This window comes from Neomonachus schauinslandi, chromosome 2, assembly GCF_002201575.2.
Source record: "Neomonachus schauinslandi chromosome 2, ASM220157v2, whole genome shotgun sequence".
Taxonomy (NCBI): Eukaryota; Metazoa; Chordata; class Mammalia; order Carnivora; family Phocidae; genus Neomonachus; species Neomonachus schauinslandi.
The window spans coordinates 16,361,844-16,377,285 of record NC_058404.1 but is presented as its reverse complement, the minus strand read 5'-3'; the positions used below and the strand labels follow the sequence as shown (position 1 = coordinate 16,377,285).

The window sequence follows — 15,442 nt, the reverse complement described above, 5'->3', positions numbered from 1 at the left end:
CTAATAGGACTGTACTGAAGCAGTCTTGTAGTTCTTCGTATTTAGTGCCCTAAAATTGGAAAATAAATGCACATTTAATTTTTTAGGTGCAGGTAATATATCTGTACGTTCTTGTAAAAGAGTTTTGCAATAAAAAAACTAATCATCAAAAACCAAATTCTTTCACTAGATTAAAAAGCGTCACTTAAAATATAATTTAAGAAGGAAAAATTGGTTCGAGGGGACCAATTTTAAATACCACCCAGAGGTTTATTAATTTTAAAATCAGGGTAAGGGGTGCTTGGGTGGCTCAGTCAGTTGAGCATCTGACTTAATTTTGGTTGGTCATATGATCTTGGGGTTGTGGGATGGAACCCTGCATCAGGGCTCTATCCTTGGTGCAGTCTGCTTGGGATTCTCTCTCTCCCTCTGCCCTTGCCCCTATTTGCATGCTCTCTCTCTAAAATAAATAAGTAAATAAAAGCTTTAAATAAATAAATAAATAAATAAATAAATAAAATTGGGGTAAGAGAAGTTATAACTTGCTTTAGGATAGTATTTGTGATAATATAAAAATTATCAATAAACTCAAAATTACTAAACAGAAGATAAACTTCTGATTATCCAAAAGAGCAATCAGTTATTCTTTTCTCTGCTACAAACATACATACCATAGAACTTCCTCAGGTCTGTTCTCTGGATAGAATAGAACACTCAGAAAAGCTGAAACTACCCCCTCCCCCCCACACCCCCACCTCCCTAAAAATCCCATCTATTTGAGGGTGAGTGTGGTGAAGAAAATTCTAATTTTACTCTCTGTTCTATATTACATAGACACAGTTGGGCAGAGTACTGATAGATAAGGAGCTTGCCAAAGGATGAAGATCAAAGGACATGAAAAGAAGACTCCATATATTCCCATTTCCACCAACTAGCCCCGTTAGAATATTATGCCTTTAGACAACAGTTAAATTACATAAATAATGATGAGCAGTCTTATTTTGGGCACAGGATAGTAAGATTGGTATTATAATCACTGTTCACAAGGGATACAAATGTACTGAGATGTTTTAATAAAAGAAAAGAATGTGAATTTGGTCTCCTTTACCTAATCTAGTGTATGATTACACTGAAGTTAGAAATACGTAAATTAGCTTAATTGGTATTAAAACTTTTTAAATGAATAGATAGAAATGTAATCAAATGAATTCTTCCACTTATTCATGATCTTGCACACACACAAAAAAGGAATGATGGATTATCCTTTTCTAATTTACATTCTGAACTCCTGAGAACTTCTTTTCAGTTTTGAGAGTACTCAAACCTCGGGCAAAATTGAACTTTTAAAATACTTTAGCAATATACTTTTCTTCTAAGTATTATAAACTGATGTTAATAGCTTTTTTAACTAACCAAAATATTTCCTAGAAGATTTCATGAAAGATTATTTAAAACTTGAGAGAAGTCTTAAATGTCATCAGAATTCTTCATAATTACTGAGAGCCTGGAGCCCACATAAAGATAATAATTTTACAAAGATCAAAAACACCCTTTGAGAAACAAACAATGTTAATCTGTACTGCTAACTGAACTATAAATATCTAAACAGTCTCAAACAACTCATAAGATACTACAGACTTGCTTTAAAACTTATGAACAGAATAGTTTGTACAGATAAATTAAGCTTTTTCGATTAGAAATTTCAGAACATGGGAAAGAACTTCTACAAGGAAGAGCTTCTGTATAAAAGGAGCTGAGATTTTCAAAGACACCCAGATTTGTCATTGTTTACAGTATGTATAAATAGGAGATATTATTTTGAAGGGATCAAAAAGTCAAAAACAATTTTTCTTAGTTTACAGGCTAAGGTAATATATTACTACCTTTTGACATTCAAGGTCATTATACTTTCAATTGGTCTGCTCTTTGGTCCACTTGGTGGGTGGAAAATCTTAGCACCTTTGCTGGAAATCTGGTTTGCCAATTTAACCACATAAGGGTCAGCAGAATGTGAAGGGTAAGGGTCAAATGTTCCTGCCTTCATTCCACCAGCCTACAAATAAAAACAAATAAAAGACAATTTAATGTAGTTTTGTAAAATGCTTTTAATAAAATTAGACTGTGAAGAAGTTCATACATATTTGTGTATTGTCTATAGAGTTGGTTTTACATTTAAAGAAAGTTGTCTATACAGACATACCTCAGAGATATTGTGGGTTTAGTTCAAGACAATTGCAATAAAGTGAATATCACAAAAAAGCAAGTTAAATGATTTTTTTGGTTTCCCAGTACATATAAAAGTTATATTTAGACTATGCTGTAGTCTATTAACTGTGTAATAGTATCGTGTCTAAGAAAACAATGTACATACCTTAATTTAAAAATGCTTTACTGCTAAAAAAAAAAATACTAAACATCATTTGAGCTTTCAGTGAATCATATTCTTTTTGCTGATGGAAAGTTCTTGCCTTGATGTTAATGGATGCTTACTGACCAGGTGGTGACTGCTGAAAGTTAGTGTGGCTGTGGCAATTTCTTTTTTTTTTTTTTAAGATTTTATTTATTTATTTGAGACAGAGAGAATGAGAGACAGAGAGCATGAGAGGGAGGAGGGTCAGAGGGAGAAGCAGACTCCCTGCCGAGCAGGGAGCCCGATGCGGGACTCGATCCCGGGACTCCAGGATCATGACCTGAGCCGAAGGCAGTCGCTTAACCAACTGAGCCACCCAGGCGCCCTGTGGCAATTTCTTAAAATGAGACAATGAAGTTTGCCATATTGATTGACTCTTCCTCTCATGAATGATTTCCCTGTAGCATGCAATGCTGTTTGACAATGTTTCACCCACAGTAGAACTTCTTTCAAATTGGAGTTGATCCTCTCAAACTCTGCTGCTGCTTTATGAACTAAGTTTATGTAATATTCTAAATCCTTTATTGTCATTTCAACAATCTTCACAGCATCTTTATCAGGAGTAGATTCCATCTCAAGAAACTACTTTCTTTGCTCCGACATAAGAAGCAACTCCTCATCCATTAAACTTTTATCATGAGATTGTAGCAGTTCAGTCCCATCTTCAGGCTCCTAATTCCAGTTTTCTTGCTGTTTCCACCATATCTGCAGTTACTTCCTCTACTGAAGTGTGAACCCCTCAAAGTCATCCATGAGGGTTGGAATCAACTTCCAAACTGTTAATGCTGATATTCTGACCTCTTCCCATGAATCACAGATATTCTTAATAGCATCTAGAATAGTGAACCCTTTCCAGAAGGGTATGAGGTGGCTTTGCCCAGATCCACCAGAGGAGTCACCATTTATGGCAGCTATAGCCTTATGATATGCATTTCTTAAATAATAAGACTTGAAAGTTGAAATTATTCCATGGTCCACGGGCTGCTGAACAGATGTGTTAACAGGCATGAAAACAACATTAATCTCATTTTACATTGCCATCAGAGCTCTTGGGTGACCAGATGCATTGTCAATAAACAGCAATATTTTGAAAGGAATCTTTTCTTTTTTTGAGCTTTAATATATTTAAAATATTCAGCAAACCATGTCATAAACAGATGTGCTGTCATCCAAGCTTTGTTGTTCCCTTTACAGAACACAGACAGAGTAGATTTATCATAATTCTTAAGGGCCCTACAATTTTGGTTATGGTAAATGAGCACTGGCTTCAACTTCAAGTCACCAGCTGCATTAGCCCCTAACAAGAGAGCCAGCCTGTCCTTTGTAGCTTTGAAGCCAGGCAGTGATCTCGCCTCTCTAGCTATTAAAGTCCTAGATGGTATCTTCTTCCAATAAAGGGCTGTTTCATCTACATTAAAAATCTGTTGTTTAGTGTAGCCACCGTTATGAATTCTATTAGCTAAGTCTTCTTAGCTGTAACTTGCTGCAGCTTCTATATCAGCACTTGTTGCTTTACCTTACACTTTTATGTTATGGAGATGGCTTCCTTCCTTAAACCTCATGGACCAACTTCAGCTAGCTTCAAACTTTTCATCAGCTTCTTTACTTCTCTCAGCCTTCATAGAAGAGAGTTAGGGCCTTGCTTGGGCATAAGGAAATGTTGTGGCAGGCTTGATCTTCTAACCACTAAAACTCTCTCCATCAGCAAGAAGCCTATTTTGCTTTCTTATCATTTATGTGTTCACTGAAGTAGCACTTTTAATTTCCTTCAAGAACTTTTCCTTTGCATTCACAACTTGAGTAACTGTTTGGCACAAGATGCCTAGCTTTCAGCCTATCTCTGCTTTTGACATGCCTTCCTCGCTGAGCTTAATCATTTCTAGCATTTGATTTAAATTGAGACATGTGGGGCACCTGGGTGGCTCAGTCCATTAAGCTTCCGACTCTTGATTTTGGCTCAGGTCATGATCTCAGGGTCATGAGATCGAGCCCCTGTAGGGCTCTACACTCAGCAGGGATTCTGCTTGAGATTCTCTCTCTCTCTCCCTCTCCCTCTGTCCCTCCTCTCCCCACCTCTGTCTCTTTCTGCCTCTCTAAAAAAAAAAAATAATAAGAATAATAAAGTGACACATGCAACTCCTCCTTTCACATGAACACTTAGAGGCTATTGTAGGGTTATTAATTGGCCTAATCTCAATACTGCTGTTTCTCAGGAAAGAGGGAGGCCCAAGGGGGAATGGCCAGTACATGGAGCAGTCAGAACACACAACATTGATCAATTAAGTTTGCCGTCTTACATGGGTGGTGTTCATGTCACCCCTCAAACAATTAAAATAGTAACAGCAAAGATCACACTGATCACAGATCACCATAACAAATATAGTAATAATAATAAAGAAGTTTGAAATATTGCAAGAAGTATTAAAATGTGACACAGAAACACAAAGTGAGCAAATACTGTTGGAAAAATGGCGCCAATAGACTTGCTCAAAACAGGATTGCCACAAACCTTCAATTTGTAAAAAAAACATAGTATCTGTTAAGCACAATAAAGCAAAGCCCAATAAAACTAAGTACACCTGTACTGTTCAAATACCAGCAGTCTCCCTGCCGCCAATTTTATGAGGCAAGACACTGTAATTTCCAAAAGTTCTCTATTAAAATGCAAATGTTTATAAGAAAGTAATATTCCAAACTCTTGCCAAGTATTAATATTTTAGTAAGAGTTTACCAGATCAAGCTATCATCTAGTTAAGGGGTGAACCTATTACTGAGGGAATAAGACTTAGGTCAAATATATTTTGATACAGTCCTTAAAAGAATTGGGGCTCAAAACCAGAGGATGCTCAGAAAAGAGGCCAAAGGTAAGATCTGTCCAACTGGGAGGCTGACATAACAAGAGTTTATTAAATATCAGTCAATGATGAAAAAGATACTAAAAATTTTTTAAAATAAGGAATAGCACATAGAAACAGAAGGTGTGAAGAAAACGTGATCTACTTTATACTGTTCTTATAGTCTATTAAGAAAAGTCAAAGTTATTTTTTGACCTGTACACAAAACAAATAATTGCTTTGACTTTTTAAGCTGATTTGCCACAATTTTAATCTTTGTATTATATATAGTTACCAAGAAAACTCTATAGAATCATAATAAGCCATTTAAGTAGGCATTCTTTATCTTACAGTATCTAAGCCAAATATAAATGAAAAATAAAAGACATAATTGTAATATTTCAAGTTTTCCAGATTGAGGACACATATTCTTTTGAATCTATGCTAACATCTACTTATAACAAAATAAAACAAAGCATATAAAAAAAAAATACAGACCAGTTACACTTAAAATTATTGATGCAAAAAATACTTAAAAGATTAACAAATAAGGTAAACTAGTACACTTAAAGATTAATACAACATGGCCAAGTGGGATTCATCCCAAGAAATCTATTATTATTATTCACCTTATAACAAGTCAAAGAGAGAAAAAAATATATAGTCTAAGTAGATTACACCAAAACATTCAATATAATTCTACATACATTCCTGATTTATCCCTATTTTTGGCATCTATAAATATGAATAAATATTTACACTAGAGTAAATTCAAGTAATTCAGTAAATTTGAGATTAAGGCAAAAGATGGCCACTGTTGCTAACCTAAGCTACTGCACAAGAACATGACTTAAGAGCTATAAATACTGGAAAGGAGGGAGCAAAATTATTTGCAGAGAATGTAATCATATATTTGAAAATCTAAAGAGAATCAAGATAATACCCATTAGAACATAAGAAAACTTAATGAAATGGCCAATTATCAAATGTTTTTATAAAGATAAATTATATAAGGGAATATATGATGGGAAAAAAACTGTTGACCAGAGCCTTAAAATAAATAGAAATAAAATACAAGATATATAAACCTGTGTGAAGTAAAATATAGAATCCTACAAGGTAACTAAAGGTTTTTATAAGTAGTTTATTTCTAGATCAGAAGATTCAAATCATAAATAGGCTAATACATCCAAAAATCTGAAGATTTAACTTTTTAGCAAAATACCAAACATCTTTCTCCCCAGAGCTTTAGAAAATAACTTCAAAGTTCTACAGAATAGGGGCGCCTGGGTGGCTCAGTTGGTTAAGCGACTGCCTTCGGCTCAGGTCGTGATCCTGGAGTCCCTGGATCGAGTCCCGCATCGGGCTCCCTGCTCGGCAGGGAGTCTGCTCCTCCCTCTGACCCTACCCCCTCTCACATGTGCTCTCTCTCTCTCACTCTCTCAAATAAATAAATAAAAATCTTTAAAAAAAAAAAAAAGTTCTACAGAATAAATATGGGCAATTAGCCAATGTAATTTTTTTAAAGAGTAACAAGAAATTAGACCATCCCAAATTAAAATGTAATAGTAATTTAAAGTAACTTGGTATAGGTAGAAATAAACATCAAATAAAATGGAAATTGAAGGGAAAAAATGGGAGTTTTGATTTGACAAGGGTGCAATTTCAAAGCAGTGGTATTAAAAATAATTCTATCAGTGATATTTGGAACAACTGGCTTTTTAAAAAACCAATTTTCTTGAAGTCTAATTCACATACAATAAACTGCACCCACTTAAAGTTTACAATTCTATGACTTTTGAGAGCTGTATATGCCCTTGAAACCATGACTGCAATCAAGATATAGAGCACATCTTCCCTCAAAGTTTCATCCTACCTTAAAAACTGGATTTTGAGGGGCGCCTGGGTGGCTCAGTCGGTTAAGTGTCTGCCTTCAGCTCAGGTCGTGATCCCAAGGTCCTGGGATCAAGCTGAGCTCATCCCTGTCCCTCTGCCCCTCCCTCAGCTTGTGCACATGCGCTTGAGCACACTCTCTCTTTCTCTCTCTCCTTTCTCTCAAATAAATAAATAAAATCTCTGAGAGAAAAAAACCTGGATTTTGAGAAAGATAAAACCTGAATCCTTACATTGCTCATGTCAAAATACATTTCAAATGAAGATTTAAATGCAAAAGGGTAAGACTAATAGAAGAAATCAAGAATGTATATTTTTATAATATTGGTGGTAAGGAAAGTCATTCTGAGAATGACATAAAACTCAGCATAAAGAATTGATAAATTTGACTACAAATTTATTAAATTTCTGAATAGCACAAAATACCATAACTGAAGTCAAAGATTCAACAGACTAAAAAAATTATTTTCAACACAAATGACAAAAGAATATCATTAATATATTAAAAGATCTACAAATCAATATGAAAAAGACAAATATCCTAATAGAAAATCTGCAGGGAAAATGAATAGGCGATGCACAAAAGACTCAAAGTATAAACTAAGGTTTATAAACAGTAAGAAGCATTTTCATTTTTATTCGCACTTGTAAACCTCAGCAGAGTAGGAGAGGGTTCATTTTAATCACATTTCAAAACCTAAAAGATGGTCTGGCTTTTCATGGTTCTGTGAATAACTATGCCTAAGATCTAGAGAGGCACTGAGAAAATCCATTGTAAACTCAAATACACTTAAAGTGATTAGTAATTATTTCATTTCAAGAGCTCCATTATTCCCTACACTAGCCAGGCTTTGTTGACTTTTCATAATTTTGTTAAAATAAATTTCACAATTCTTACTGTGAATAATAAACAGAGGTTTATTATTTACATGGCTAATAAAATGATGTGACAGAAAAAAAACAATTCTTTATAATGTGTAATAATTTTTAATTCTAAAATTTTTAACTTACCTTTTTACCGGGAGAAGAGGGCTTAAAGGGGTGTGCAAGTAATTCTTTCTTCTCTGTTTTTTTAATTGGTGGTAAAGACTTCTCAAACAAATAAGGATTGATATCAAAATATTCCCTTGGGTAAAGGTTTAACTTGAAAGGTGTTCCTTTAGCTAAACGATGGTGTTCTTCATTCTCTTTCTGTAAATCAGAGTTTGAAATTATATAACATAAATTATTCAAATTAGAAGTAACAGTTAAATTTTCTTTCATATTTTAACAGAAGCATGTAGATTTTTAAAATATATACCGCTAGGTTCACTTCTCTAAAACATTCAGTTGTTATTTTGTTTCTATGATACAAAAGAGATCTCCTCTTCCACACCACAGTGGTAAGGATAATTTAACCATTCCATTTATCCTTTGGGGCAGTGTGTCTCAAATTTTAGTTTTCATAGGAATCCCCTGATAATTTATTTAAAATACATATTACAAGCTCTTCTCTCAGAGATTTCTAATCCTCTTGGTTTGCTAGATGGCCCCCAAATCTGTAGTTTTATCAGTCACCCCAGGTGATGCTGATACAGGTTACCATAAAGCAATGCTTTAAAGATTACCTTTTGCTAGAGTATGGTCACCTTTTACTAGAATATTGTGTTTGTTTTGCCAACCCCTGCCCTAGAGTATTCAGTTGAGTATGAATTGGCGCATATATGTGAGGAAGCTACTCAAAGCCAAAAAAAGAACGGCCTAAAAAGACTAGAAGTAACAGTGTCTGGCTCTTACCACAGGGCTGGCAAGAGTTCTGATTCCATCAGCTATATTGGAAAACATGACTCCCAGGGCACTGGGTAGAACACACAGAAAGGGGTGACCCCAGGAGCAGGGATAATTAGCCCTAGATTGAGCATTGCTCCTGTCCCACTTAACAAATCTTAAAAGTGAGACCTGAAAAAAAATCAAACTGTTTCCAAGTCATTTCACTGCATTCCACAACAAAGCACAAGAATTTTTATAATACAAAAAAACATACAGCACTCAACAAAGTAAAAGTCACAGTGCCTGACATCCAATCAAAAATCACTAATAATACAAACTAGGAAAATATGACCTCTACCAAGAAGAAAAATCAGTAATTCAAAATCAACCAAGAACTAACATAGATGTCAGAATTAGCAGAGAACGAAATAGAAACAATAATTAAACTGTATTTTATATGCTCATAAAGCTACATAGAGACATGTAAGATATTAAAAAAAAAAAAAAAAAACACTCAAGTAGAACTCCTGGAGAGCAAAGCACAATGTGTGAGATTAGAAATACAAAGGATGGCATTAATAGCATATTGGACCTTGCAGAAGAACAGATTAGTGACCTTAAGGACATAGAAAAAAGAAACAATTCAAAATGAAATACAGAGAAGGAAAAAAGAGAAATTAAAAAAAAAAGCAAACAGAGCACTGATAAACTGTGGGACAATTTCAAGAGATCTAATGCATATGTAATAGGAGTCCCTGAAGGAGAGGAGAAAGATAGAAGAACAGAAAAATTAACTGAAGAAATAATAGCTGAAAATATTCCAACTTTGATGAAAACTATAAACCCATAGATCCCAGAAGCTCAATAAACCCCAAGAACAAGAAGCAAGATGAAAACACCACCAAGGCACATCATAATCAAATTGCTCAAATGAGGAACATAGAAAATCTTAAAAGTAGCTAGAAAAAAAAGGACAGTAAGTACATATAGAAGAACAAAAATCAGCATGACAGCAGATTTCTTGTAAGAAACAATCAAGCAAGAATGCAGTGGAGTAATCTCTTTAAAATTCTAAAAAAATATATAAAATTTCTGACTTATAAATAATAAGTTTTGAAAATAAGAACAGAACTTTACTATTAGGAGAGAAAAGTATTTCATGCACATAAAGTTTAGGATAAAAGACTAATTACTGGGGTGCCTGGAGGGCTCAGCTGGTGAGGTGTCTGCCTTCCGCTCAGGTCATGATCCCAGGGGCCTGTCAGGCTCCCTGCTCAGTGGGGAGTCTGCTTATCCCTCTCCCCAACCCCCTGCTCATGCTCTCTCTCTCTTTCTCTCCCAAATACATAAATAAAATCTTTTTTTAAAAAAAGACTAATTACTGAGTCATTGATAAAACTGTCTTGTGTGTGTTTATATATTATGTGTTATTACTACTATTCCTACAGATAAAAACTGGCTTATACATAATTTTATAATAATCCATACATAGAAACAAAGATGCTTATTAAATGACCAATGTTTCTGCCCAATTTAATAGAAAACTTTTCCTGAGTTTGGACACACCCCTTTGCAAAAATGGCTACTATCCTTCTATCTCGTGGCCCCACTGCTGCTTAAAGTCACCATGGCAAAATTGTTGAAGACTGCATGCCTAAAACTAATAAAATGCTTGCCATTTAAGTTCTATTGCTTAATGTCCAAACTTGACTTTTCATTAATGCCAGTTTCCTTTAAGTTATATTGAAATTGTTAAATTATGTTGATACTGCTCCAAAATTTATAAGGTTTCCTCTACTCATTCCCATGTAGGCTTTGTCTGTATAAGTGACTATGTTTCATTCAAAGTCAAATATTATATAAAATGAGTGTAGAGGCATATACCAATACATTTAGCTTTTATATCTGTCATTTAATAGAGTACTTTCCTCTCATCCTATCACTCTCTCTTTTCTGTAGGTATTCATCCATTCTGTACCTTCCACCTTCTCTTTTCTCCCTATCACTCCTGCATTCCATTTGTGGATCATAATGGCTTGATTAGGCCAAGGGTACTACCCCTACTGTCCTAGCCACAGATATTAGGGTGTGGTGGGAATATAGCTAAGGCTTAGGACTTGACTCTTCTACTCAAAACAGGACATAGCTGATCAGGCCAAGTTAACGGAAGCCTCACAGCTATTTGAGAGAGATATAAGGTAACATGTGGTCAACTATAGCAGGAGATAAAAGCTTAGCCTGGGAAGAGCTGAGAAGATCTACAGCAAGATATGGAAATCTAATATCAAAAAGGTAAAATTATCACAATTCATAAACATCAGTCTACCATTGCCCTAGTAATACAAATACTGATAAAATAAAACAATCCATAATCAGATCACAAACAAATTCTCTAGGTCAACTAAAAGAAAGATTGAAGAAAGTTAAAATAGATTATTTTACCTTATAATTTAGTTTGGGTGCATCGTAGAAATCAGCAGAGTGTGAAAACTGTTTACCTATGGTAATATTTGCATAGCTAAGGAAGGAAATTAAGTAATGGTGATTTTAGGATTCAGAAATTTTAAATTTTATTTTTTTAAGTTTAAAATAAGTGATACGAAAGTATGAAAAATATCTTACCCATATCCAGTTCCTTTCTTTCCTGGGTTTGTGTATAAATTCTTTCCAGGTGCCTCATATTTTTCTCTGGGTCTTGACTGTGCACTGAAGAATGGCACAGGACCACCTAATGTTCCATAGTAGCTTCCTAAACCACATCTTAAATACAGTTTTTAAAAAACAAGGCAAAATAATACAGTAAATTTTGTTATACATATTTGATCACAATTTATAAAAAATGACTGAAAAAGGAACAAAATACATGCAATGGAATTGACTTGCCTAACTTTAGTAAGAAAAAAGCAACCAATTTTTTTAGTTCTTAATCTAATTTCCCCCATTTTCCAAAGTCACAAATTTTCAGATGAGATAATGTTTTTAATTTTTTATGCTTATTTTAAATGTACCACATAAACAAAATTTCATAATCTCTAGGCAGTGATAATAGTTTCCATTAATTCAGAAGATTGCAGTTTTACTAACCTCAAAAAAAACCCAGCACAATTAAGCACAAAATTGGCCTTCAACCAATCCTCATCCATCACAAATTCTACAGTCAACATTACAGAGTGTGCATTAACATCATATCATAAAGCTCAGGTATATAATATAATGTAACAGACTATATGATTTTCTTTGTTTAGTGGTTTAAAGGTAAGGGAAAAAAATGAACCTTCACATTGACAACTGTCACAACTAAAATATTGTTAAACTCTATGCATGTATCTTCACAATGATTTTTAAATAACATGTCTTGATAAATTATCTTCTTTATCAAAAAAGGCTTCTCCTAATTTAATAATTTTTATGTATACTTTTTAAAAGTTTTTACAAAGCAGAAAAAAGAGTAAAGGGCACAGATGACCCAAGGCAGTTTTTTCAAGGTTTTCAAACAAATGTATCTGCATTATTTAATTAGCTTTTATTACATAAATAGAGAGCAATGACATAATCAAAAATTTAATAAGATGAGGATCTACTTAATCAAAACTACCTGTCAACTTATATCACGCAATATAACTGTCTCCACCTAAGAGAAGTTCATCCTAAAAATCATATTTTAAAAAATGAATCATACTTAAGTCCTCCAGAGAAAGACTCAATTTGGGCTAGAGGAGAGAAATGGGCAGATGTATTTATGACTTTTCCCCCATACACTTACGGCTTTTTATCTCCACTACTAGGGAGGAAGGCTTTGCCTAGATTTTTTTTTGCTTCTTCCATCATATGCCGTCTCCTCACTTGATTCAGATTTACATAGCCTTCACCTTCAAATATCCTTACAAAATGGGGATCAAAATAACCTGCCTGGAGATTTGACATTTCTTTGGATCCCCCAGGTAGCATCTGTTTATTTTTGCTTGCAGCCTCATTAAAGGGTCCTTTAAAAATAAATTAGGAATATCATAACTTTGAGCTAATAATTAAAGAACATGAAAAATAACTGAGAAAAGTTTCAAACTGTGGGATTGGGGCCAGTGAGTTTTGAGCTCTAAAATCCTGTCTCAAAATGTTCACTGAAAGCTCTGTGTTGCAGATTATATTGACTATAAGACCTAAGAGGTTTCTACTGAATCATTTTAATAATTAGGTCCTGGTTATAGACTCTGATTTTTAGAACTGGAAGAGACCACGAAAAGCATTTAATCCAATGCTTCCCCATCTATATACTAGAAAACACTGTGTGAGATTATCAGCAAGTACGTGTGTATGGGTGTGTGTGTTGAGGTTGAAGGGAAGGGTGTTCCATACACAAACTGAGGCAATTCCCCTCTTGGATATATACTCAACACACATGAGTGTCTATACTCACTAAAAGACGTGAACAAGAATTTTCACAGCAGTTTCATTCGTAATATTCAAAAACAAGTAACTACTCAAATCTCCATCAACAGGAGAACAGATAAATAAACGTGATATATTTATACAATGAAATACTAGTAGCTCAGTAATTTTTTTAGAAGGCTGTTTTTATAAGTATTTAGAGCTTCTTTTATAATTTAGATCTAGGAGAGCTCAATTTGGGAAGTCCTTCAGCAATGTGAAAATTTTTTTGAAGTGCAAACAATCCTTAAATCAACCAGTTATTTAAATATGAATTTGTATCACTGATTTTTTTAACTTAAATTTTTGAAAAGGTAATATATTCACATGGTTCCAAATTCAATAACATGTTTTTACAATAAATTTTCCTCCCACACTCGTACATCCAGTTCCTCTCCCACAGGAAATCATGATATTTTGTTTTCCAGAGAATGTTTAAACATGTCCCAATGAATATTTTCATATACATCCTTTTCCATCTTTGATGCTTAGCATAATATATAATAAACAATTCTGCACCTTGATTTTTTTATTTAACAATATATCTTGGAGATGTTTCATGTCAGTGTATTCTTTTTGTAACAAAGGAGTCATTGAATAGCCAAAAATTTAACTGAGACATTTAAAATGTTTATTTACGTTAGCTCTTTATTATTTATGACTCTTCTAAAAATCCCTCAGCTATTCACTTAGCATTTCACTTTTCAGGAAAGTAATCATGGATGGCCTTTTGGGATGCAAATGTAAATGCTGCTTGCATAACAGAGTGTCCCATCTGAGAAACCATAAGCTAAAAACAAAATATTCTGAGAGAAAACTGCCATGCACCTTTGGAAAGAAGTAAAATTACCTATGACAGAGAATACACAAAGGAAGGGTATCCCAGTGAAAGGAGCTTCCAGCTCTTATAAAATTAAGTTGTCTCTTAACTCTATCGAAATTTCACAAGTTTATTCAACTTTAAACTTAATGCTCTAAAATATAGAGCATTAAAATATACCACTTAACCTAAATATTAAATCCAAAATTTCATATAGAAAATATCCACTATTAAGCTGTAAAGAAAACCAGATATACTTACGATTAAATGATGACACATATTTATCACCAACAGTAACATATTCCATCTCACTGAACAGGCCAATCCTCTCCATATCAGTTTTCCCTCCTTCCATAGGCATGGTTGCTTCTTGTGGTGGTATTCTCTATATCGACAACTTCAAAGGGTTCTTTATGGCTATTTCTTTTATAGCAAAATCCTACTTTACATTGAAAAATACAGGAAAAAAAAATTTTAGGAAAAAGGCAATTATTAAATTTCAGTCCAAATGACTTTCAGCCTGAGAATTAGCATTCACTATAAAACAATGGTCCCACACTATGTGGGGAAATAATCTACTTTGTGGGGCTGAAGGGGAATAACAGCATTCAAAATTATCACCATGAACCCTCCCCTGGATTCTCTGGGTGAAGTATCCACAAATTCCAAAGACATGCGTATGACAGCATCTGTGTCATTGCCATTCATCTGTTGTAAATGATAAAATTGTTACTGTATAGTATAAATACTGTGTAAACAGCCCCTGTCTTTTGAGAAGTTCAAAGTAGATTTAAAAATCATAATTACATAAGGCGGGGGGCACTTTCAGTTTAGATCAAATGATTTAAACATACTGCTTTGTCTCTCATGTTGGAAATTAACAGTTTTTCAGAATGCACAACACATATAGTTATTATGTGTTATCCTATGTTCTTGAGTTTTCTCAAGTTTAAATGAAAACAAGAAATGTGTCACTGGCAAAATTAGTTCACAAAGGGGATGGATGGGAAAGGACAATTGTCTAGGCAAGATAAAAATTAAGAACAACAAACGATAATGCACAAAGAATTAAGAGTACTTGTTAAAGGCTAAACTGCAATTGTGAATTTTCTTTTGAAATATCACATTAAACATTCAAGTATTTATTTAATTTTTTTTAATTAGACATGTTCTGGAAAGGAAGACCAAAGAGCTAAGGAATATTTGCCTCGACTTCATCATTATATATATATATATATATATATAAATACATATATGAAATACATATTTTTTTAAATAGGCTCCACACCCAGCGTGGAGCCCCAAGGGGGTTGGGGGGGCCTTGAACGCACC

At 34.0% G+C, this 15,442-nt stretch overlaps 1 protein-coding gene across 1 annotated transcript; it reads right to left on the bottom strand.

Moving 5' to 3' along the window:
- Positions 1-14,471, bottom strand: C2H4orf47 (chromosome 2 C4orf47 homolog). The gene is made up of 7 exons (XM_021694268.1): positions 14,372-14,471; positions 12,629-12,848; positions 11,488-11,625; positions 11,308-11,383; positions 8,128-8,307; positions 1,863-2,032; positions 1-49 (listed from the first exon to the last, which is right to left on the bottom strand). Exons 1-7 carry the CDS (start codon positions 14,469-14,471, stop codon positions 1-3), a joined length of 933 nt encoding a protein of 310 aa, XP_021549943.1.
- Between the last annotated feature and the right edge of the window lie 971 nt (positions 14,472-15,442).